This window comes from Larimichthys crocea, chromosome III (assembly GCF_000972845.2).
Source record: "Larimichthys crocea isolate SSNF chromosome III, L_crocea_2.0, whole genome shotgun sequence".
In the NCBI taxonomy this organism is placed as follows: Eukaryota; Metazoa; Chordata; class Actinopteri; family Sciaenidae; genus Larimichthys; species Larimichthys crocea.
This window is the reverse complement of record NC_040013.1, coordinates 379956-405596: the sequence shown is the minus strand read 5'-3', so window position 1 is coordinate 405596 and position 25641 is coordinate 379956. Positions and strand designations below refer to the sequence as shown.

At 40.5% G+C, this 25641-nt stretch overlaps 2 protein-coding genes across 5 annotated transcripts; both read left to right on the top strand.

Moving 5' to 3' along the window:
- On the top strand, positions 1 to 11995 carry rad17 (RAD17 checkpoint clamp loader component). The gene is made up of 17 exons (XM_010750209.3): positions 1 to 220; positions 581 to 675; positions 1380 to 1610; positions 3280 to 3354; positions 3613 to 3751; positions 4009 to 4145; positions 4914 to 4966; positions 5308 to 5433; positions 6347 to 6416; positions 6499 to 6610; positions 6720 to 6914; positions 7102 to 7205; positions 7314 to 7460; positions 9138 to 9266; positions 9546 to 9666; positions 10318 to 10375; positions 11028 to 11995. Exons 2-17 carry the CDS (start codon positions 634 to 636, stop codon positions 11212 to 11214), a joined length of 1926 nt encoding a protein of 641 aa, XP_010748511.1. The 5' UTR covers positions 1 to 220; positions 581 to 633; the 3' UTR covers positions 11215 to 11995.
- A 36-nt stretch (positions 11996 to 12031) lies between these two features.
- On the top strand, positions 12032 to 24342 carry ccdc125 (coiled-coil domain containing 125). 4 transcript variants are annotated; one of them, XM_027277513.1, is made up of 13 exons: positions 12032 to 12158; positions 12706 to 12711; positions 13918 to 14170; positions 15221 to 15279; positions 15372 to 15458; positions 15885 to 15962; positions 17141 to 17226; positions 17318 to 17400; positions 17585 to 17697; positions 18717 to 18821; positions 19105 to 19258; positions 19691 to 19809; positions 21466 to 24342. In XM_027277513.1, the coding sequence occupies exons 1-13, from the start codon at positions 12096 to 12098 to the stop codon at positions 22633 to 22635; spliced, it is 2376 nt and encodes a 791-aa protein (XP_027133314.1). In that variant the 5' UTR covers positions 12032 to 12095; the 3' UTR covers positions 22636 to 24342. The 4 variants fall into 4 exon arrangements, with proteins under 4 accessions (XP_027133314.1, XP_027133313.1, XP_027133315.1 ...); XM_027277512.1 differs by having other exon boundaries at positions 15218 to 15279; XM_027277514.1 differs by lacking the exon at positions 12032 to 12158 and having other exon boundaries at positions 12536 to 12711; positions 15218 to 15279.
- The last annotated feature ends 1299 nt before the right edge of the window (positions 24343 to 25641 follow it).

Here is a 25641-nt window from a genome sequence, read left to right as displayed (position 1 = left end):
CGGCGCTGTGAATGCTCGCAGTTTAAAAAAGGTGAAGCTGACTCCGTCAGTGTGGTGGAGCTGTCTGTGACTGTCTGTGACTGTCTGTGACTGTCTGTGACTCCGTCTGCGTGGTGGAGCTGTCTGTTGCTTGGTGAAGCAGTTCACTTCCAGCAGAACAACAGGCTGCAGTGTCGGAACCGGCGCAGTGTGTTTGTGGCGCAGAGAACGGTCCAGTAAGGTCAGTTCATACAGAGATAATGTTAATATCATGTATAATGTTAGCTCAGCATGAAATGAAGGAACGTTAGTTTACTCAAAAGGCTCGCGTAAACAACAGTGTGTCACCGTCCAGAGAGAAGAAGAGAAATAAAATGACTCAAAGAAACTTGTTTGTTGTTTGTTTGTGGCTGCTCAAAAAGTTTAGTTCTAACGTCCATGCACATTTGGCAGCACAGTAATATGGACACAGATGTGAAGGTAAAGTGAATGCAGTGTTAAACGTCTTTATTTCTGCTGTATGTAGAACTGATGTGAAGCTGTTTATGTCCTGTTTGTGCTCTCTGTGTTAGCTTCAACATCACCACTGTCTCTGTCTCAGGGTCCTGTTTCTTCCTTGACCTGCTCCCTCAGTGTGAAGCTGCAGCGTGAAGGATGAACAAACTGTCTGTGGGAGAGAAAGCTGCTTCAAGCAGGGTGAGTTCCCTAAGAGGACAATGACATCAGAGTGTGTGTGTGTGTGTGTGTGTGTGTGTGTGTGTGTGTGTGTGTCCGCGCTTTACAAGTACTGTACTTAGCTCAGTCTGTGGGGACGTGGCTTGGGAAACGCAGGGTGGCCGGTTCAACTTTAATATTGACCAAAGTGTGGAAGGTGGACTGGTAGCTGGAGAGGTGCCAGTTCTTCTCCTGGGCATTGCCAAGGTGCCCCTGGGCGTTACCCTCCTGGGCGTTACGCTCCGCTCATACAAACCGTCTAGTTGTACCCTCGCCTCTCGCAAAGCGAGGTCACTCTAAACTCTTCTCTGTGGTTGTCCCCAAATGGTGGAATGACCTACCAACGGCTACAAGAACAGCAACATCCCTTTCTACCTTTAAAAAACTTCTAAAAACATTTCTGTTTCGAGAATGCTTCCCTGCCTAACAAAACTAACAAAACTAACAACTACTCTGTGCTCCTTTACACCTTTGTCAGCTTATGTCCTCCTCTGTAAGTCGCTTTGGATAAAAGCGTCTGCTAAATGCAATGTAATGTAATGTAATGTAATGTAACATCTCTCTCCACACAAAATAATTTCCCCTCAAGGGATCAATAAAGTATCTCAACTATTCTATATACTTATTGAGTTGTTCCTTATGAGTGTCCGAGCCTAATCATGTTTCTTTAACTGTGTTTGTTGTAGTTGAACCACTGGGTGGACCCGTCCTTCACTGATTTTCCAGGGGAAAGCTTTTCTCTGTCTGGAATGAGAAAGGGCAGCTGGGCTTTGAGCACTAAGGCTGAGCCCAAGAGGCCCAGAAAGAGGAAAGGAGAAGGTGGCAGCTCAGAAACTCACGCATCTTACCTGCTGAAAGAGTCAGCCCAGAGCGACCAGGATGAGCCCTGGGTGGACAGATACTCACCCCGTTCACAGGTCAGCATTAATAGCTCTGCATTTAGCCCAAAAATCAGGCTGAATTCAAGTGGTCACCATCTGGATTTGCAGACTTCCATCATATGTACTGTGATGTTTATGAAGTGTTCAGTCCTCGCATTGAGACAATGAGAGTGAAGAGAATAACATTAGATTAGTTTATTGGTCCTACACCAGGCAAATCTGCTTATCACAGCATCTCAAGATACAACATAACACAAAAGGAGTGATAGATAAAAAGTACACATGAAAGAAAAAAATAATAATACATTTAGATTCTGGACGTTTGAGGTGTCTTCCTGTGGAAGTCGATCATCTCCTTTTGTCTTGATGGCATTTATGTGGTTGAGCTCACACCAGTCAAATGTTTGTGATGACCTCCCTGTATTCCTGTTTGTTCTCTTCTGATACACGTCCAACAATGGCTGTATCATCAGAGAACCTGACAGCCGTCAGTGCTGTGTCTGAGTGCGGTACCCTCAGAGAGCACATAAGAGGCCTTACATACTGTGGTCTGTCTGTAGTTGAAGGTCCATGCAGCCAGGTGGCACTGTACTCCTGCTCTTGTTAGCTTTCCCCAGAGCAGTGCTGGCTGTGTTGTGTCAGCTAGAAAAAAAAACATGATCACCACAATGCTCCCAATGCTCTCCAGGTGTGAGAGTGATCTGTGCAGTAGGTACATCCATTGCAATTCCTGGTTGGCGAGAAGTTAAAATGCATTAGCAATGCATAGTCATGTTTTTTTTTCTTCTACATAATAAATATTGGCATTTTCAAGACTTCATATTTACATAAGTATAAATAATAACATAAAGACTTCAACATCGAGGATGGCCAATATACGATCATATCATTCTAAAGCATTCAAATCTGATATAATCATTCTATTGTTAGGAAATCTGTTCTGGGCAGATCCAGTAAATGAACTGCCTGACAAATCAGTACAACCAGAGATATGAAAAGCATAGCTCCCTCAGTAGAAATGGTATGACTAAATCTCTGATGGCCGACACAGTTCTATCATCTTTATATATCGTCATCCAACCCAACTTCAAAGAATGCATTTCCTAATGTCTGTCTTTCTTGTACAGTAGTTTGCCACATTTCTTTTTGTTATCACCCTCTTCTTAGCACAACTTGAGATGTGGGCCAAAATCTACAGTATTATTAATTATGACTCCAAATTATGCCCACAGTCACTCAAATTATGTGGGTATTGTCCACGTCTAGTGTGAAATTCACTGTTGAAATTGCATTGAGCAATCACTTCAGAGTCAGTGTAGCACGGGGCAGTGACAGTGACCACTACCTCTTTGAGTGTTCAAACTAGGCTTGACATTTCACCTGTCATTCACAGACAGATCTGTTACTCCGGATTGTACTTACTTACATATTTACTCTAGCAATCATGATCAAAACATCAGAGTTAATATGAACAGCTGGTAATATTAACAAAGCAACTATATATTGATTTCTGAAGGTATGAATAAATTCTGTTAACTTTATTTTTCACATGAACAATTCAGATGTGATGATAAATGTCTGTAACTGTTTGCTTTAGGTTCCATGAAGGTGCTTGAATGTTCCCTTTTAAAAAGCTGTACAGTTATGAAGGTTCAAGGCTGAACTCTCTGCTCTTTAGTGATGCTTGTGGTGTGTGTTTGTGTAGGCTGAGCTAGCTGTCCACAAGAAGAAGATAGAAGAAGTGGAGAACTGGATAAAGGTTCACACGAACACATCACAGGTAATCAGAGTGCCATTTTTTTATTCTAATAAGTCCCAGTAACTGAAGAAATCACAGTAATTTGGCTCTCAGCCTTGTGTCCTATTTGTGATGTGAATAAGCGCACATTCACATCCTCTTGATTAACAAAACAAGCTAATTCCAAAGTCGAGTGGTAAATTGAGCTTTGCTGTCCGTCATGTAACTGGATCCTGTCTGACGGAGGCCTTAAGTGAAGCTGAATGTTCAGGTTTAAGATGGCTGTCTGTCATTTTACAGGGTGGCATCTTGCTGCTAACGGGACCATCAGGATGTGGAAAGACTGCCACAGTCCAGGTTTTGTCTCTGGAGCTGGGCCTCAGAGTACAGGAGTGGACCAACCCCACCAACCTAGAACAATACAGCAATAGTCAGAATGGTGAGGGCAAATCCTTCCTGTCCTACCTGCTTCATGCCTGTTACTGTCAAACTACGGATGAAAATATTATTAATATAAATGAGAATGAACTTTTGAGACTGTTCCAGAGAGGAGTTGGTGCTGATGTATTGTTTTATTTTGAAAGGTGTGTCCCACAGTGTATTCATACAGTGTTTCTAAATGGGTGAATACAGGTTAACAGTTGCAGCATGTGTGCAGTGTTTCCATTGTGTCTGTAATTTTCGGACTTTTGTCAGACTGGAGGATGAACGGCTCTTCCTGGACCTCCCAGTTAGTTCAGTTCCAGGACTTCCTCCTTAAAGCCAACAAGTATAACTGCCTGAAGATGGTGGGTGATGGAGGAGCTACAGACAGGAAGCTCATACTTGTGGAGGTATGTACTACACCTTCAACTGAAGCAGTTATGTTTTTGTTTTTTTTGGTGAGGAACAAACTGCCTGTGTTCCTCTTGAAGACTATTTTACTGTATTTACATTTACTGAGGAACACTTGATTGTTGTACTTTCACTGCATTAAAGATGTACACTACAAATGACAGCATGTCTGAATACATTGATGCAGAATTGCTTAACATAGGTAGAACGTTTGATGCAGAATGCTTCTAATGTATTACATAGTTTGATGCAGAATTTTGCAGATGTGAATTTTCCCGCGTGGAGCTCATGATGGAGCTTAAACATCTAATGTATAACTACATACAACCATACACCTTTACACATTTGAAGTTTCCTTTAGCTTTAAGGAACACTCATGGAGCACAGATCAAAAAAATGTTGTCATGTTGACAAAAGAAGTCCAGATACTGTACAGACCAGGGTGTGCAGCTTCGCCTTTTGTAGCAGATACATCTGCTGCTCTAATAATTACGAGGTCCACTTTCACCAGGGTAATGTCTAGACTGTAATGAAGTCATAAAAACAGAAACTTTTTAAATGGAATCTCATTGACAGGCTCCTCTGTATTTAAACTGTACTGTCAGTTATAGACACATACAGTACTGTGCCTATATGCACACAATTTTCTTACTTAATGTTGTGTGTTAACTCCTCTTCTAATGTTGACAAACTGATACATCAGTCTAAAGCTGCTTTGCTTGGATACACACCTGAGTTGACACTTGATCGTCTTGTCCCCCCCTCAGGATTTCCCGAACCAGTTCTACAGGCAGCCTGGCAGCCTGCATGATATCCTGAGGTGAGTTTCATTCTTTCCTTTGTCTTTCCTTTCATACTGTCACACAGGAAACCAGGCCAAGCTGCTGTGATCTTAAACTGCTTTGAAGCCACTATATTAAAGTAAAAAAGACCAGCACTGGTTAAACTTTGCAGCTTTCAGTCTCTTCATTTTTGTGTAGTATTTACTTGCTGCTGTTAAGCCATGTTTGGTCCCCAGTATCAGGAACTATTGGGTCTGATTAGCACTCCTAATATGTAGGATGTTCATTGATGGTATCCATGAGTCAATGGTATCTAATCTGTTCAACCTATGTATTGCCCTGCTGTGTGTGAGCCTGTGTCCTGCTGTATGTCTTCCAGGCGCTTTGTGAAGACCACTCGATGTCCTCTGGTCTTCATAGTATCGGACAGTCTGAGTGGAGACAGCAGCTCGCGCTTGCTTTTCCCCAGAGAGATCCAGGATGAGCTGGACATCAGCAACATCAGGTACGAAGTGATGAACACTGCTGACTGTGGCAGGGATGTTAGTCCCTTAAGGAACCCCACACTAGAACCCAAAGACACCTGTTAGATAGAGTTCAGTTCCCACTGTGGACCGATTAAGGAAAACTGTTTTTGTACGTATCATGGCCATGGAAAACGTGGGCTGTATTTTTCATTGAGTTGAGCAATCTGCATGTATACAGCACCAAAATACACACGCAACACAACCAGTGAGTGGGGAGAGAGTAGCAGGTAAAGGTGGTTTTGATAAAGATGTTAAAGCTATAATATGCAACATTTCTGCATTAAAAGTATGTTTATTTACAGTATCTAAAATGTTTTCAACACTTTTCAAACCCAGACACATCTGACATTTTATTCAAGGTTTATTTCAGTTGGTCGCCATCAATGGTGTCATATCCCCTTTACTCCAGAGGAGCTTTAAGTCAAAGGAAACATGGGATATGTCAGAGTAAGGAAGGAAGTCAAAGCAAACATAACGTGAATAAAACTTTCACACATTAGCTCATCTGAGAGTGTGATTCCTGTGTTTTTGAGTCACTTCAGATAGTTTTCCATCATTAACGATGGTTGTTAAACAATGAAAAAAACAACTCCCATGATCCCACGCTACTTTATGAAATCATCAAGCTATGTCTTTAGTTATTGTGTTGATGCAGAGACCCCTAGCAGAAATGACACACTGTGTTTACTGCTGAGGTAAATGCAGCCACACACACACACTTTGTTTTAAGACCAAGCGAAGTTCACTCATGGTCAAAATCAAATGAAACTTTGATGAACACAACTCTTCTAATGTGGAATAACAGGATATTGAAACTCATCCTGCTGACATAGAGATCTGTTCAGTCATTGGATTCCCCTGAACATTGTTTTATGTGTCCTCTGTTTCCAGTTTTAATCCAGTGGCTCCGACCACATTGATGAAGGTCCTGACTCGAATTTCAACCCTGGAGGCAGGAAAGGTGAAGGGAAGCTTTGCAGTTGATAACATGCTTTTCAATGTTTGATGTCTTCTACAATATACTTTTCCATAATTGTGAGCAGAGCTGTGGTAAGCTGCGTGTCCCAGACCAGGCAGTGTTGGAGACGTTGTGTTCAGGAAGCTCAGGAGATATTCGCAGTGCCGTGAACAGCCTCCAGTTTTCCTCCCTCCCAGGTCAGGAGTAAATCCACTCATCATGCCACTCATCAGTGGGGCAGTCTAGAGTGTTCACATGCATACATTGAGTCCCTTTTTGGTATTTAATGACCTCATGGCCCTCCAGACACATCATTGGAAAAAGGGCTGTGGAGGAGGAAGGACCGGCCCATGGCTTCAGTAGGCAAAGCTGTTTCCAGAACAAACCAGAGGAAGAAGAAGTCCAAACAGACAAAGGAGCTGGAAGAGGAGCAGGCTATTGGAGGGAAAGATGCTTCTCTGTTCCTGTTCAGAGCACTGGGAAAGATCCTGCACTGCAAACGTGAGTCATTGTTTCTGTCAGTGCTCCTTGCCTGACTTTGACATGCTGATAGTCTTTTGCAGCAGCAAACGGAGGATGAAGAGGAAGACAGCTGCCCTGTGGATTTGGTTGATGAAGCATGAAAATATGTCAGTGATTGTAAGTGATACAGATGCAGATGAATGCTTTTTTTCATCATTTCATCAAGGGGGGAATCCTGAAGATGCTGAAGCAGCTGAAGTTGCCCCTACACCTGGTTTACCATCTCACCTGTCTCATCATCATAGAGAAGCATTACTAGTAAACCCTGAGGTACAAACATTGTACTGTAGCTTTAACGCATAACAAGCAGCATTTTGAAACGTCTTTTTCAGTCTTTGAAAACACTCACATCTCATCCATCTGTGTCTCTTTGTTTAGTTGGTTGTTGAGCGTTCACACATGTCTGGAGAGTTCTTCAACCTGTACCTCCATCAGAACTACCCGGACTTCTTCTCTGAGGTGGAGGATGTGGACCGGGCCAGCGAGTATCTGTCAGATGCTGACCTCCTCACTGCTGATTGGACAGTCAGTCTTCTCATTTGTTACATATCAAACCTTCTCATTGCACGACATGAAGAGACCGATAGACTACAACCTAGAGTTAATTCTTACAGTTACACAGAAAATGAATGTTGTGTTTGTGGTCAAAACTAAGAGCCAATCAGCTCTTTGATAAGGCAGCAGACCGGTGTTTCCTGGTAAAAACTCTGGTAGGTGTAGTAGATCTATCTGTGGATACACAGTACTATAGGACCCGCCTTCTACATGACACACCCTCAAAACAGTCACAGATAACAGCTTCAGAAAAACATCATTTGGGTTCAAATAAGTTTGTTGAAGCAACATTGTGAGAGAATATTGTATTTTTAGGATTTCTTGCCTCCAGTTTCAGAGTGTAATCCCACTGTGGTTAATCTGGACAGCTGCTGCACATGTGTATAGGTTATTATTACATTTCTTTATGATCAAAGAACCGAGAGAAGAAAACGAGACGGCTCACTTGTCAGCTTCTTCCATCACCAAAGAAAAAAAGCTACGAGACATGATGTTATTTTCAATGTAAAACCTCCTTACTTCCCAATATGAGCTAAGATTAGGGTTGCAAAGGGGCGTTTCCAGTACATTTCTGGAAACTTTGCATGGGAAGTTAAACTGCAGAGTTTTGGAAATATTCCAAATCGGAAACTATGAAATTATGGAAATTAATGTGAATTTATGTGAATTAAGTGTAAATTGGGGGTCATTTAAACAAAGTGTATCATATCCAAACATAAATCTAAACATTTTGTTTTGTCAAGCAGACATGCAAAATAAAACAATTAAAAAACATTTCAACATATTTATTTGTAAGTAGAACTTTCTCGAGTTATGTAGTCCACGAGCTCGAATGTGTGTCTTCAATAGTCTCTGTGTGGTCTGGGCTCTAAAGTGTGGTCCAGGTACAGAAATCACCTGTGCAGGTAGGGGGCGTGGCCTCAATAGCCCTGCAGTAAGCAGTGTGCTATGTGCATGTGACTGAAGAATAGCAGATATTCAAGTGCATGAAATCTGGTTGTTTCAGTCAAAATTATGCTAAAATATATTTTCCACAACTATATTTAAGTTCCCTGTTAAGGGCTAACCTTCAAGTTTGTAAATTCCTGGTTTATTCCCGTTAATTCCCATAAATTACTGTTAATTCCCATGGAAAGTTTCCAACTTTGTCAATTTCCAAAATTTTGCAATCCTAGCTAAGATAGTATTACAATAGTAAACAAAGCCTGCACTTTTTCTAACATCACCTAAGTTATGTGAAAAGTGTGCCTGCTGCTACATACTGTGTAGTGTATGTCTCACATGTTCTTAGAAAGCAGATGTGACATACACAGAAGTCACCACATCATATCAGACTGCATCCAGAAGACATTAAACATGTTTAAAAGTCTTAATAACATTCTAAATGAAACAGAATGTTATTTGTGGAGCTGATAATTGAGGCATATAACCCTGGATCTCTTCTCATCTCTGTGAGAGCTGCAGTACAGATTTGCATATGCAGTACAGATTGGGCAGTGACAGAGGAGCGACAGTCTTGTCTTGTGTAGTACTACAGTGGAGAATTACAGTAATGAACTGAGACAGAATTGATTTATTATTTGTATTGCCTGTGTATTATCAATATGGTCCATGGTGTACTGACTTAAAGAGCTGTGCTGCTTTCAGAGTCGCAGCACTATGGGGGAATACGGGTCCTCTGTGGCCACCAGGGGACTCCTCCACTCCAACCCTCGGCAAGTTTCTGTTGGCTTCAGGCCGCTGCACAAACCCAACTGGCTGCTGGTCAACAAGAAGGTGAGACACACTGAGGCTGTGCTTTAAACGTGACATTAGAAAGAGGGGTACTCTGACAAACTGCAGATATTTTGATTATGGTCACAGAACAAGTTGAGAGCAGCTGTGAAAAGTTAGTGCACTCTGGTGGACAAGCCATGCAGTGAAAACACTGTTTGTAAATGTTTTTCTGTTGTTCAGCTTCTTCTAATATGTGTCGTGTGTGTGGCCTGTAGAAACAGACTGTATACAGCGACAGTAGATGACAGTGTAATGAGACTGTGATGTTGTTCCTGTCAGCACCGGGAGAACTGCTTGGCTGCCCAGTTCCTGTTCAGGAGCTTCTGTCTGACACCAGTCAGCCTGCAGACTGAACTGCTGCCCTACCTGGCCAAACTTACCAACCCTATGAGGAACCAAGGTAACACACACACACACACACACACACACACACACACACACACACACACACACACACACACACACACGCTCACACACTCACTCACTTTATTGCTGAACAAGGACATTTTGGACTCTAAATGTGGGCTTAGTGATTCTGGCCTGACCACAGTACTGGAATTAAAGTTAGCTTGGTGGTAGCTTTGTGAACTGTCCCTGTCACAGCCAGCACACCAGCTGCAGACAGCAATACTCTCAACTCTGCCACTGTTGTGAACATCACAATAACCACATACCTTAGCAAACTACAAACTCAACTGAATGTCTGCGGTCAAGTCATTTAACATTAGCTGACACACAAATCATGGCTGGAGCTGAAAGCTGGTGTTGTGTTTGTTTTCCATTTACAGACACCAGATTTATTTTCAGCGTGTATACACACAGTGCAAAAATAACAGACCACACAGAGATATTTACTGAATCTGAATAAAGTGTGTTGGATTAGAATCACTCAGCCCACCTTTGATTAACGTGCTACTACCACCCTCAAATGTTTTTTGTGTTGATAATCTGGTATGTCACCATAATGGACAGAGCTTTGACAAATCATCTGTTGATACATTTTCTGAGGATTCATTAATACAAGTGTTCCATGCTGCACTGTGTCTCCCAGCTCAGATAGCTTTCATCCAGGACGTGGGTCAGATGTCACTGAGGAGGTTCCCCGGCAGGTACACATCTCATGTGCTGTTAAATTCAAGTGATGAGTCTGCAATCCAAAGATCCAACCAGCCTTTACAGAAGTGCTCTATACTGTCTTATTGACAGAAGAGAGTGGTGGAAAACATGGAGAGAGAGAAACGGACCATTCCACAATGGTTGTTTTAAACACGGTCATGTGATTCACAGTACTCAGCCTTTCTCGACAAAATCATCTGAACTAAGAGGTTACTTACAAGCTTTTTACTTTTCAAAGCTGCTGACAGAAGGATATGAACACTATGAACACCACTGATGAATCATTCTATAGTAGTCACACTATACTTATCACAAAATGAAATGTTATTGTTGTCAAAAGAATTTGTTGCCTTTGGCAAACAGGAAGGAGGTCCTGACGGTACTCCAGTCTGTAGTCAAGTTTTAAATTCAGTTTAACAAAGAAATTCTGCACTGTCATCATGTGATCTCAGAATGAGAATGAGGTAACAGGTGGCTGTATAAAGGAGGAGATGTGTTAGACGTGAATGTCCCACTAAAATCAAAGCTCCCACATGATGTTTGTGTGGATCCCCGTGGTTTACCGTACATTACTGCTGAGCTGTCCTGATGATCTACATCTTTTGTTGAGTTAATTGATTTCTCTCTTGGGTTTGTGTGACGCAGATTAAAACTGGAGGCTCTGACAGACAAAGAGCCGGGCCAGCTGGAGATGGACACTGAGGAGGAGGAGAAAGAGGAAGGGCAGGATGGGGTTGAGGAGGGCCTGCCAGCCAGTCAGCCCCAACCCACAACAAGCCAAGTTCTTTTGGAGGAGGAGGACCTGACCATAGAGGAATACATCAGTGACTAAGACAGACATCTGCTGTCATACAGTGACCCTGTGTCACTTGTTCAACATGACATGGCAGAAAGAAGACCTGATCAGTTTGACTTCAAAGTTTTTTTGTTCTTACGAGATATTTTCACATTATTGGGACATACAGACCTGCCACGCTATAACACACCTGCTCTACACTTCTACTATTCATCTGGTCATAATGTGAAAAGTTTGTTGTTACATCATAACTTATGTTGTTAGAAGGTGATAATTTATATTAATGTGATGTGTTGTTATAACAACATAAGTGAGAAGTATGATGTAATAATGTGAAAACATCTTGCCATAACATGAAAAACATAGAACATATGATATATAAGATACATGTTAGGAAGTTCACACACTTTACACACGTGTTCCTGTTAAAAAGTTGGTATAACTCTGACTGTGATGGTAATTGCTGGCACTGGCAGTATGTTTGCCTCGTTGAGGTGTGAAGATATGATTTCATTTTTCAAACTTTTTTTATGGACCCTGAGTTGAATGTGACTCTGTCTTACATGAACATAATCCCACATAATCATGGAGATTGATTGTGATCGGGGACAGTTTGAAGTGCACGTTCAGCACTTGTTGTTTTTGTCCTGCACAGTCAGAGTGACTGCTGAGCCTGGATTCACCTGGTCTACTAACTCTAACTGTCCAGGAACAAGCCCGGCCTTTTTTTTCACTTGGATGGAAAGAAATATTCCATGGAATACTGATGAGGAAATGTTCAAAGCTAAAAAAAGTGTGTAAATAAAAAGCTAGTAGAGTAAAAAGCTGATCATGGAGCTCTTTACTTTACATTCTCATGTTTTCACTCCCCCCTCACACACACACCCCTTCATCCAATATTTACCCAGCAGTCTCACATGAAGCTCTTAAACATTCCCTGTGGTGATGTGACTGACAGTCTGCTGCTGGAACTCACTCAGGTACTTTCAACTTCAACTGAAGAAATTATTCTTAAATGTCTTTGTTTTAACGTATGCAGCGTCAGTAATGCACAGCTTCTATAATGACTGTGCTTTAAAGCTTTGACTCAAAGCTGTTTTATAATGGGTAAAGCTGAATGTGGTATTTCATCGAAAGAAAAGTTTGTTATTCATCTTATAGTGTTTTATTTCTTAATCAAGTTATTCTTCAATAAGGAAGCCAGTTATTTCCAGCTTCCTGCAAATTCACTTTATTTTGAAGGTATTGATCGGAAGTTGTTAGTGTTACAGGTTTGAATTGACGCTGCAGCAGCTTTTGAGACTATGCACTGGTGACGGAAGGGAGTCTCATCGTGTGTGTGTGTGTGTGTGTGTGTGTGTGTGTGTGTGTGTGTGGGCGGCACTGACCGGATTCAAATGTGACACTTGATCTGACTTCACTTCGTACGTGGAAGGAACGAACGTTCACTCAGCTTTCTGTGTGTTTCTGTGTGTTTGTGTCGGTGGAGCCGCGGAAGCACCGAGGAATATAAAGTTCTCTTCAAAGTTTCAGGTAAGAGGAAGTAAGGAATTTCAAAAGGAAGAAATCAAAGAAACTGGATATGACAAATATATTAAAAATGATGACATGAATAATCATTCCTATTAACTGTTGTGTCACTTAAAAGATTTCAGACATGAAAAAGCCTCAATAATAATTTAGTTTTTAATTTTAGTTTTTACAATTTGGTTAGAGTCAAACATTTCCTCTCACCTCATTCTCAGGGTCTTTTCTTTATTTTGATTGTTTTCTGTGTTGTAGACTGAATACATCAGAAATAACACATATAGAATTATGTGGTAAACAAAAAAAAATGAAATATGTTTTATTTTAAGGTTATTTTTTCTTGATGACAGCTCTGCACACTCTTGACATTCTCTCAATCAGCGTCGTGAGGTCGTCACCTGGAATGATTTTTAATTAATACTTGTTCAGAGGTCGTGTTGGCATACAGTAAATAGCTCTATTCAAATACTGTGGTAATCCATATTATGACAAGAACAACTAAGCAAAGAGAAATGACAGTCCATCATTGGAGACCTGTAAATCAGTCAGTCAGGAAAAGTTTAAATGCATTGTCATTTGCTGTCGCAAAAACCATCAAACACTGCTTCTCACGAGGAGCATCCCAGGAAAGGAAGACCAAGAGTTAGCTCTACTGCAAGAGGAGAAGTTCATTACAGTTACCAGACTCAGAAATTTGCTTCACAGAGTTCAAGTAGGAGACACATCTCAACATCAACTGTTCAGAGACTGAGTGAATGAGGCTGCAAAGAAACCACAACTGAGAAAGACCAAGAAGAAGAAGAAGAAGAAGAAGAACTGCTTGGACCAAGAAACACAATGAATGGACATTATGGATGGTATCTGCATGTGTGGTTCCCATCATGAGGCATGGTGGAGGTGGTGTGATGATCTGGGGGTGATTTGCTGGTGACACTGTATTTGTTTAAAACACGTTACCAGGTCTCCACAGTCACAGTCCCAACCTAAATGTAATAGAGATGGTTTGGGCTGAGTTGGAGTGAAGGAAAAGCAGCCAACAAGCGGTCAGTAGACACGAGAACTCCTTCAAGACTGTTGGAAAAACATTCCATGTAACGACCTCATGAAGCTGATCGAGTGAATGAGAGTGTGCAAAGCTATCATCAAAAATCTAAAATCTAATATTCTGTTTTTCACTGTGGTAAATGTAATGGAAGGTCTAACTTGGTGCAGATGCAGGAGGTCAGTAAGGCCCGCAGCCTGGATGATGACATGGTGGATGGAGACCTGGGTGACGGAATGGGAGTTGGAGCAGCACCCAGCTCTACGAGGAAGAAGAGCCAGAGCTTCGCTGGTGTCACAGAGACCCTGATCCCTGGAGCAGAGCATCTCAGGCGCAGCAGCCAGACAGTAGAAGCACCCTGGATCCCTGGACTAAAGAGTGGAGAGGCACAGCATAGAGCCCGCTGGAAACTGTCACGCTCCGGTAAGAATGACTGCAAACTGACCCTGTACACAAAGGGACCGTCTGTCTGTCTGTCTGTCTGTCTGTCTGTAACTTTATAAGCCAGTGATGCACTGTATGGCCAAATGTCTATGCACACACCTACTAATTATTGAGTTCAAATGTATTTCAGTAGCATCCAGTGCAAACAGGTGCATAAACTCCAGCACAGCCATGCAATCCTCATGGCCATGACCATCATTTAGAATGTAGAATGGGCCGTAAAGAGCTGACTTTAAATGTGCTGCACTGTCAGAGGGTGCCTCCTTCGCCACAAGTCAATTTGTGTCATTTCAGCTTTATTAGATCTGCACCGGTCAAGTGTTATTATTGTGAGGTGAGAAGCTGCACACAAGCCTCACATCACCATAGTCAATGCCACATGTTGGCTGGAGTGGTGTAAAGCACGCTGCCAGTGGATTCTGGAGCAGTGGAATCACTCTATACTATACTATATCAGAATACATAATGGTTATAAAGCCATCCAGATGATTTGTGTTTTGTACTGTCTAGTCATTGATTTGAGAACAGCTTCTCCAGCACGAACAAAACAAAGATCAAATTTAACTTTCAACTAATGACAGTACCTAAACAATGTGATTGACATTGATGGAAGAGCATTATGAAAATCTCAGTGTAGTGGAACTGTCATTGTGAGTTTTAAATGGATAAATGGCTGTGAATGAGGATCATAATGAAGGAGCTGCAGCCTCTCACAAAATTTAAATAAACTATAATGTGAGTATATCCATTATTTTCCCATGATAATGGAAATAGCTATATATAAATTTGCAGATACTTAGCATTATGCTATGCTAATATTAGCATAGTTCCTAGCTGTTTGCAGGTATTATATCCAGTTGTGTGTTCTGGTTAGGGGCCTGTAGACACTCAAACAGTGCTTTTTGTCTGTGGACATACACAGAGCAAATGTTTGATCTCATTGTGATGAAGATTTTTTGAACTGATCAAAGTGATCATACATTTTCTATGATCTCTAATGCACAAGAACACTTTTCTGTGAATCAGCAGACTCGCTGCTTGAGCTGTCCAAGGAGGAGCTGAAAGACAGACTACAGGAAGCAAGTGAGGTAGGAGACGTGAAGACAGACTGTAGCTGACAGAACTTTGTCCAACTGACTCTAACCTCACGATGTCACTGATGGGTCTGCTGTGTTGCCAGGTGATAGACGCACTGTGCTGTGAGCTGGAGGTGACACACCGTTACCTTGAAGGCAAATATGAAGCTCTGAGGATCTTACAAGGGAAGGTAGAGCAACACACACTCGAGTACTGCACCTTACACCCGACTGTATAGTTCAGCTGGAACACGAGAGACAGCAGATGCAGCAAGTATCCATCAAGTCATCTAACATGGGGGGTCCAGTGTTTTCCTCTCATGACCCCTTAAAATGGAGCTGCAGTTTTGACCCTTTACGACTTATTTTGTCACGTCATCTCAACTCAACTCAACTCAATAATATATAATACTATATAGAGAGTATAAGTAAGTTAAGTTGAAACTTTATTAATCATGTTTGACACATGAAATGATTCCTCTGCATTCATCATATCCAGCTGGCATCTGTCAGAAGGGAACACACACATAAACAGATGCCATATACACATATATGCTGGAAGGAAGGATTTATATTATATGATCAATAGACTAAACTAAAAACTGTTCTTCATCCAGGCCATTCTTGACAAAGCCACGAGTCACACTAAAAGTCTGGTGCAGAAAAGTGAAGACAGGGCCAAGGCTCTGGAGAAGGTAAGTGTGTGTGTGTGTGTGTGTGTGTGTGTGTGCTGCTCAAATAAGGGCTTGGTCTGTTTGCTTTAACATTCTGCAGCAGGTTTCTCCTCAACAGTCAGGAACTAATTGCTGTTAGCATTTTTATCAAAGACAAAAGGAAACACAGAGTGTAATGACACAAGAGATGTGTTAAAGAGACTTTTCTCAGTTTCCAGTTGTATCCTGGCTGATTTGAACCGGTGACAGATGCATTCTAGTTATATCTGAAATTATGAAATGGGTCAGTAATTTAGACATAAACATGTAAACTACATTTGAACATAGCATTTCAACATAACTAATCAAGGCACTGTTTTTGTACATGGATAGTAGAGTCAGCTTCATTTGATTGTTGGTGATTTGACTTTCATTTCAGTTCATAACAAGTGTCCAAAATCAGTCCCTTGTTCACTCATTCACTATTCCTTATAAATGAAATACTCCATAAGGAGCATGGACATGCTTTTTATAAAGATGGACTCTCTAACAGGGTGTGTGGGTGGGACTACGATACTGTGACAGCCCTGATCACTATTGCACAGACCCTGACTCCAAATGACACAAATGTCACCAGCCTAAGAGCAGCCGAGTTTACATTCTATATACTGTAAGTTATAGTTATAGTAACTATTACTTAGTTACTGTAACTTTATCTAGAATTGTTTTCAATGCATCTAGTCCTAAGTTAGCTGCATCATGTATTTTTATAGTGAACACCAATTGAAGTCACTTTCAGATACGATGAACTCATTTTTTTTTAAACCATCAAAATAAAAGTGTCCATATAATTATGATTTTAGATGAGAATGTGTGAATGAAGGGGGGAGAAATTATTCAGATCTTGTGTAATTATTAGATCTATTTGTAATTATCTCAATTTAACTTGATACAATGAAAAATAAATTTCATCAGTTCAAATGACTTACAGTATCCATGGATACCTAAAAGTACATGACCATCATCAGGTCTGTACAATGATTGTCCATTTAATTATGAGACATTTAAAATACTGGAATAGTATGAACAGTACTTGTATCATTGATATTAACCCGGACTGACACAATCGATTCATTTTTTTAAATGTGAGTTTGGTACCTAATAAAGGAAAGTGGTTGGTTTTTCAAGATAACTTAATTAAATCCAAAAATCTCTGGCAGGAGGTGAACAGTTTGCAGTGGGAACTCAGCTTCAGCCAGGTCCAGATGAAGAGGTCTCAACAGTCCTGTGAGCAGAAATACAACAGGTTGGATTTACTCCACATGCACTCATGTCTGTGCTATTTTCATCAGTTTGTATCATAACTTAATTGTTCTTGTTGTTGTTGTTGTAATCAGAATTTTGAATGAGAACAAGACTCTGACTGATACCCTGGAGGAAAGAGCGATTGAGATCCAGCAGCTCCGAGCAGAAAATTCTGGTAAATAATGCTGACTCATTTAGAGTTGACCCCGCCCGGAAACAGACCTGTGTCATGATTATGATCAATACTTACCTGAATCATTTTTGTGTAATCTGACAAATGTCTTAGACTGCTACTACTAATAATAATAACTGTGTGTGTGTGTGTGTGTGTGTGTGTGTGTGTGTGTGTGTTTTTGCAGCTCTAAGTCGGCAGTGCTTGGAGCTTCTCTCCATGTTGAATGTGAAGGAGCAGAGAACTTACCAAGGGACCAAACCTCAGTACAGCCTGCATACTGACTCAAGTGTTCTGGAGGTGAGAGAGCACCACTAAATATTACACAGAGAAAAGAAGGCTTTACATTCAGTTCAGATACTTCACACAGGACCGGAGCTACAAGAAAGACCCCATTGATCCACTCTGCTGTGTAGTCTTTAGTATTTTGACGACACAGGCATTTAGCAATATGCAGCATGCAAGCACAATATGAAGAGAAATAATAAGTTAAAACTAGATTTTAACCCCAATACAAGACAGGGCCTCACGATCAGGTTAATAAAACTGACTGTCATATACCAGTTCTTATTCATAATTTTATGTGTAAAGCATAGCAGAATATCTCAAAATCTTCTCATTAGATTTCAATAATTCAATAATTTGTTTTAGAAGTTGGACCATGGGTTGAGGAAGAGCAGACATTATAGCACACAGAGTGCCCTCATGTGGCCATTTAGTGTATTTACCTATTACCAAGCCAGTGTATTCCCAGATTCGAGATTATTTCTTTCATCAGGGGCGCCTGACATATTTTCTTCTTGCTTTTCATAATTCTTCTAACACATGTCATCTATATTTAATCATCAACAATCACTGTTGGATATATTCTATTTGCTGCTTTCCTGAACCAAACCATGCTGATTGTCAAATCTCTGGCTACACTGAAACTGAAGAAGCAGAACATCAGTGTAGTTGTAGTTTTTAGGAGTGAGTCAGCTTTTTCTGGATCCCTAATGATGATGAACATAATGTATTTCTTACGATTACTTAAATGTACTACAAGGAGATTTTATTGGATCAGTCGTAGTTTGATACTGATAATTCTATATGACCTACATAAACAAACAAGACCATCAACAACATGGGACTATAAGACTATTTGGATAAAGTTTTTCTTCATGCCTGCCCCTGGGTTGGATTCTCCTTGAAACCGATGAAGACACTGTCGTTTCTGTCCACATGATCTGTCAGAATCAACACAAAATGAGCTTTAAGTATAATTAAAAAGTACGTTGTACCTGCACTCTGAGTTGGATGATCTTCTCTGTGTTTCCCAGCTGGCAGTGTTGGGGGCTTGCCGGTGTCTTGGTACTGCTGAAGCTTGTCCGTGCAGTCGGACTGCTGCTGCCAGCAGGAAGCAGCTCATCCAGCTACAACAGGAGGTAAAGTCCATTTAACACTTCACCTCTGCTGCAACTTTTTCTTCTTTTTGGTCTCAAACCATCATTGTTGTCTCAAAGATGTTACATCAGTCACAGTTCTTTACCTTACCTTTATATTTAGTGTGTCAGCTGCACGGGTCTCTATTTACAGAATATGGTAGAAATCTCGATCTCATCTGTAAGGAGAAAGTTCTCCAGGAAATCCTTGGCCTCTGCATTTTTATGTAAATATATGTTAAGACATCATAAAGTAAGTGTGTATTTGTGTGTGTGTGACTTCCAGCTGAATGATCAGTGTTCAAGGAGAGAGGAGGCGTTGATGGTCGCAGATGCTTTCCGCATCGCCTTTGAACAGCAGCTGAGGAAACGCAGTGAGCACTTCCTGCGGCTGGCTGAGGCCAACAGAGGCCTGAAATCCCCTCACTACAAGGCTGAAGGCAAGTCTGCCGTCAGCACAGTCTACTACATTACATCACAGTGGATGATCAGGTTGTCCCTCAGGCACCAGGTCCTTCCCATTACTGTCCTACATTAGAGGTGTAGAGGTATTTCACACAGCAATATGGTGAATTTTGTTTATTCGTTAACAATTAGGAACAAACCAACCAATGTGTATATATATGAATTCAATCACAGACGTTAAATTAAAGTTGTTTGAATTAAATGAAATTGTATTTTATTGTATGTAATTGTAAATTCCATTAATTCTGAAAAACTTCTCTAACCCCAAATGTGAGGGGGTCATGTGTGAAATACACCCAGATTTTAACAGCCATGGATTTATTGTTGTTTTGTGTCTGAGTGTGTTTGAGTGCCTCCTAATTTCTATTCATTGGAACCTTTAGAAAAGTGTCTTATTTTCCTTCCAGGTGTTAAGAGGAGTCCTCTAATCAGTGTAAGCCAGAGGCTGAGAGGATTGTTGCCTTCCAGTTTGGAAGTGAAGATGCCTGATGATCTTTCAGAGACCCTTTACCGACTGCTGGACTTGGTTAGTATCTCCTCTAACACCTGTAGGCCAATTATCCGTCATCAAGAATAAGGAGAAGAATAGCACTTCCAATGACATAAGCAGAGGTCGTTAAATCTTTATTTTGACAGCAGTGTACATTAGCTTCTTTCATTTCAATTATGCTGATTAAGAAACTAGAAAAATAATGTATTTACAACCAAGGCTAAAATACATGAAGATTCTCTGTCAGTGAGGTCAATAACCAAATGATGCATGTTTCCTTGCCATCATCATCAAGTGTTTGCTCCTGGTGGAATTGTTGGGTCTCTGTAGATAGTGTTAGAAAGATTACAGTCTAGACCTGCTCTGTATGGAACGTGTCATGAGATAGCTTTTGTTATGAATTGGCGCTATATAAATACATTTGAACTGAATTGAATTATATGACAAGGTGTCTTAACAGTTATCAGCTAGTTTAATGGGGGGACTGGATTTGGATCTTCATCTATGGGCCAAATGAAATCTGAGGTGGCAGAGGAGTGGTTTACATTGTTCTTCACATTACAAAAGAATAGCTAAATATATTTATCTCATTTATGGAGAACAGTGGCAGCAACCTGGATGGAAAGCAAGTTATCCTTCAAGGGAATAGTTTACAGGCAGAGACCATATGTGTGAAGCAGAACCTAACATCATCTCAGCTGTGAACCAGAATTACACTGTAACCTCATGCTAACCATGAAAAACATAATAATGAACCTCAGTGGGAAAAAAAACTCCAGGGAGATTTGATTTGTAGCTTGAGACAACTTATAAAAGTGTCTGCACCACAAAGGAAACAGAAGGGAGAACATATAATGAGATATAATGGGGTCAAATTTGTGAAACATTAGTGAGAAATAGATCCACCAGCCTGTGTAGGTAGGTAATGTTGAACTCCATCATACACCAACAAATGAAGCAGGTCCATCAACATTGGCTCTAAAACAAAACTCAAAGCATACAGTTTGAAGCTGGTGAGTGAGCATCCACCATGATAAGTTTGTGCAGTGGAGAAACTTCAATATGAGTGCTTCTTGTTGTTCCACAAAAATCAAATCAAAGGAATACTCAGCTGCATCTAATACTTGCTAGAGATACTATTGGAGAAATAAACTGTCACAGTTCAAGCTGGGAAAACACATAACGCAGGAGAATGACCCAAATGCAGACTCAGATGCTGAACTCAGGATTTTTTTAGCAAAAGTGAATATCAAGCAGGCTCAGTTTAAAACCAGGTGAGGCAGTTCAAACAAGCGAACCAATCTGTTGGTTATATCCAAAGTCCAAAAAGGCAAGCGAGTTTAAGAAACCAAAACATCAATCCAAACAACACAGGGAAACAAATAGATGGGCTGAAATTCTTGAACATAGAGCAAATACAAACTGACACTTAAACCAAAGAAACCACAAATAAATGTACACAGAAGAAGGCAGGATAACAAGACACAGGTAAAAACTAATCAAGGTGGAACAGACAATCAAAACCAAAACCATAGATTAAAACATGAGTTTAGTCTTACTATCTAGCACAAACCACCTCTTAACACCTTCACCATCATTGCTGTTCTGCAAGTCTCTCTAAGTCTCTAAGGAGGTTATCATGTAAGAAGTCATTATTTTTTTAAATGTCTTATAATGTGTCTCCTGCTGTAGCTGAATGACAAGGAGGAGGCCCTGGCCCACCAGAGGAAGGTGAGCATCATGTTAGCTCACAGCGCTGAGGAGCTGCAAAGAAAGTTACATCTAGATTCACATTGCGGCCCATCAGAGAACCAGTGCAAGTGTCAGCAAACACCTGAAACTTCAGAGTCAAATCACGAGTCCAACATTCAAGAACAACAACAGCAGCACCTAGAGGTGCCAGACCCATCAGAGATCCAGAGCCAGTGTCAGCAAACATCTGAGACTTCAGAGTCAAACCAAAAGTCCATCATTCAAGAACAGCAACAGCATCTAGAGGTGCCAGACCCATCAGAGATCCAGAGCCAGTGTCAGCAAACATCTGAAACTTCAGAGTCAAACCACGAGTCCAACATTCAAGAACAACAACAGCAACTAGAGGTGCTAGACCCACCAGAGATCCAGAGCCAGTGTCAGCAAACATCTGGAACTTCAGAGTCAAACCAAAATTTGATCGTTCAAGAACAACAACAGCAACAACTAGAAGTGTCAGATCCATCAGAGAACCAGAGCCAGTGTCAGCAAACATCTGAAACTTCAGAGTCAAATCATGAGTCCAACATTCAAGAACAACAACAGCAACAACTAGAAGTGCCAGACCCATCAGAGATCCAGAGCCAGTGTCCGCAAACATCTGAGACTTCAGAGTCAAACCAAAAGTCCATCATTCAAGAACAGCAACAGCAACTAGAGGTGCCAGACCCATCAGAGAACGAGAACTGGTGTCTGCAAACATCTGAAACTCAGTCAAACCACAAGTCCAACATTCAAGAACAGCAACAGCAACAACTAGAGGTGCCAGATCCATCAAAAATCCAGAGCCAGTGTCAGCAAACATCTGAGACTTCAGAGTCAAACCACGAGTCCAACATTCAAGAACAACAACGGCAACTAGAGGTGCCAGATCCACCAGAGATCCAGAGCCAGTGTCCACGAACATCTGAAACTTCACAGTCAAACCAAAGGTCCATCATTCAAGAACAACAACAGCAACACCTAGAGGTGCCAGATCCATCAGAGAACCAGAGCCGGTGTCAGCAAACATCTGAAACTTCAGAGTCAAATCACAAGTCCAACATTCAAGAACATCAACAGCAATTAGAGGTTCCAGACCCATCAGAGAACCAACGCCAATGTCCATGAACATATGAAACTTCAGAGTCAAACCAAAAGTCCATCATTGAAGAACAACAACTGCAACTAGAGGTGCCAGTTCCCCAGCTTCAGTCTAGGACCGAACTGGATACTGAAACTAATACTAAGGAGTTTTCAGACCCATTGCAGACCAGCTTCCAGTCACTGTCTAACCATGCATTTGAAATCCAAAATAAAGACCAGTGACAGTTTGTCCAGTCATGAGTGACAATGACTTGTGTCACAGTAGGAAGAGTTCCTGGGAGTTTCTCATATGAAGTGACTCTTTAACAAAATTGTATAAAACATTTGACTTGATCAATCTTTTCCTAACATGTAAATCACACTGAATGTGTAATGGATTCTCCTTATTTATCACCTCAGCTGCCCTCTACTGTTAACCACACATAACTTAGTGACCAGCATATTAAATAGAGCAAACAAGATAATATACTATCTTCACTATATTTCTGTAAATATTGTTTTTTTTTTTCATTTAACTGCTGTGACCCTCATGGTACCCATTACTGAGACAATTTTTAAAGAATTCTCTCCTCAGCCTTCATTCTGAATTACAGTTGTAGATCTTGGAAAACTTTAAAATATGAAATAACTACATTTAGACTGAGAGAAAATGGTCATCCATTCTGTGCTGCTAATACTTTTTTATGCATTCCATTATCTTTTCAAATGTGTTTCATATCTGGGGTGTCAACATGGGCAGTGTGCAGGATCACACTGTATCAAAAACAAACTTCTAGACTGGAATATACATTTCAAAAGGAGAACCTACTGGATGTAGTAAGGCGGTTAAGTTAATACAGGACTGTAACCCACGACATGTTCATAATATAAAATAGTGCAAAATGTGAACAGATTAAAAAATATGGTCGTTTTTTTCTTTTTTCAGTTTTTTCTTAATCTAACATAGTGTTGAATTCACACATTAAAATTGAATTGTTGAATTCATTCATTTATGTAGACTTAATTTTCAATGGAGTAATGGAGTACACATATAAAGTAGCATATAATGGAAAAACATTGTAGTTTTACAGCACTTCAGTTACATTTTCCAAAATAAAGGTAACCCTCGAAAAACCTACTAGAGTATAAAAGTTAAATGTAAATCATACCCATCATATATTATTAACATATATTTATATATGAACTAAGTTTTAGTTCTACTTCTAATGTCTCTAAAATAATAAACAAGTAATAACTTTGCGATACTGTCATAAGCCATGTAGAGTGGTCACTAAAGGATCAGTTCACCCAAAGTGCAAAAATCTGTTTTCTCATGAACCCTGAGTCGTATCCAGCCATTACTCTGTGGATTACTGTAATCTACAAACCTCACTGTCAACTGCTGAAGAAATAATTTCTATGACAAATGATCCAGAGTAACAGGGGTGTGTGAAAGCAGCTGTTAAATATTTTATCTGTAATATTTTATCTGTTTTATATGTAGCACAGCCTCTCTGGTCTGTTTTCTTGTCATTTAACCAGAGGGTGGCTTGTGCATGTGTTATTTTTGAGTAACAGCATGCCGCACAGGAAGCTAACCAGCTGAGGGCAATGTTTGTCCACTTGTGTCCTCAGAATGGTTCTCCTCTGTGCACATACAGTTTAGTCCATCACATTTAATTTATGTTGCTATTTATTCTTCCAGCATTAATCGAATGAGAACTCACACTAATAAATACTGATGTGACCACATATGAAGTATTATTCCATGTAGATATAAGGCTGCAGTATGTCGGTGTCCATATGCAGTTCTTGTCTGACTAATCCTGTTTTGAAGAAATTCTTAATAATATGGACAAATAGAGGTCTGGTCATCAAAGTGGCTGAGTTTAGGAGTGAGTCTACGTATGAACAGCACTAAAGCTCAACAGACAAATTGTACAACATTGATCTCCAGTCACGGAATTCAGCATTCAAAATTATAGGGACCACAGATCTAATACACATCATCTAGAATGTGTTCTTCATACAGACCTGGAACTGATGGAGTCAAATGGTTTAGAATAGAAGAAGAGATTTCATGGATCATCATTGATACTGCAGTACAAGTTATTAGCAGATGTCCTTAGGGCAGTGATACTCAACTTACTTTTGCCATGACAAGGTTCCTGCAGTTCCTTAAACGGCCACTTGAGGCAGGCTACAAAACAAGTCAATCTCTATAAGTTCCCATGTTCTTAAAAGCTGTGGGTGACCTCATACGTACATTTTTATTCATACAGTCTCTGAATTTGCATCAGGCTTGATCCTTAAAACAGATAAAGTAATTATTGTAGGTGATTTTAACATTCATGTGGACAACCACAATGATAGTCTTAGTACTGCGTTTATCTCTCTATTAGACTCAATTGGCTTTTGTCAAAGTGTAAATAAACCGACTCATTGTCTGAACCACACTCTTGATCTTGTTCTTTCATATGACATTGAAATTGATAATATAATAGTCTTCCCACAGAATCCTCTTCTGTCTGACCATTTTTTAATAACCTTTGAGTTCATACTACCGGACTATAAGCCTTTGTGTAGAAGCTTCTACAGCAGATGTTTATCTGATAGTGCTGTAGCCAAATTTAAGGAAGTGATTCCTTCAGCATTGAATCAAATGCCATGTCTAACTGTAACAGAGGACTTGTCTACTTCCTTTAGCCACCCACAAATAGACCATCTTGTTGATAGTATTACAGGCTCATTACGGACAACTCTAGACTCTATTGCACCTCTGAAAAAGAAGATAATTAAACAAAGAAGGCTAGCACCATGGTATAGCCAGCAGACTCGTAAATTAAAGCAAGAGGCACGTAAATCTGAACGCAAATGGCGTGCCACTAAACTGGAAGAATCTCATCTAGTCTGGCAAGATAATCTCAAAACATACAGGAAGGCTCTCCGTAATGCCAGAGCAGCCTATTACTCTTCTTTAATTGAGGAGAATAAGAACAACCCCAGGTTTCTCTTCAGCACTGTAGCCAGGCTAACAGAGAATCACAGCTC

What these genes read in the sequence shown, in the direction of transcription:
- rad17 (XM_010750209.3), top strand. Translation starts at nt 634, where the DNA reads ATGAACAAACTGTCTGTGGGAGAGAAAGCTGCTTCAAGCAGG. An exon ending in AGAAAGCTGCTTCAAGCAGG is followed by an intron (nt 676 to 1,379) that starts GTGAGTTCCCTA and finishes TGTTTGTTGTAG; the next exon opens with TTGAACCACTGGGTGGACCC. An exon ending in GATACTCACCCCGTTCACAG is followed by an intron (nt 1,611 to 3,279) that starts GTCAGCATTAAT and finishes GTGTTTGTGTAG; the next exon opens with GCTGAGCTAGCTGTCCACAA.
- ccdc125 (XM_027277512.1), top strand. Translation starts at nt 12,096, where the DNA reads ATGAAGCTCTTAAACATTCCCTGTGGTGATGTGACTGACAGTCTGCTG. An exon ending in CTGACTCAAGTGTTCTGGAG is followed by an intron (nt 17,698 to 18,716) that starts GTGAGAGAGCAC and finishes TGTGTTTCCCAG; the next exon opens with CTGGCAGTGTTGGGGGCTTG. An exon ending in TCATCCAGCTACAACAGGAG is followed by an intron (nt 18,822 to 19,104) that starts GTAAAGTCCATT and finishes TGTGACTTCCAG; the next exon opens with CTGAATGATCAGTGTTCAAG.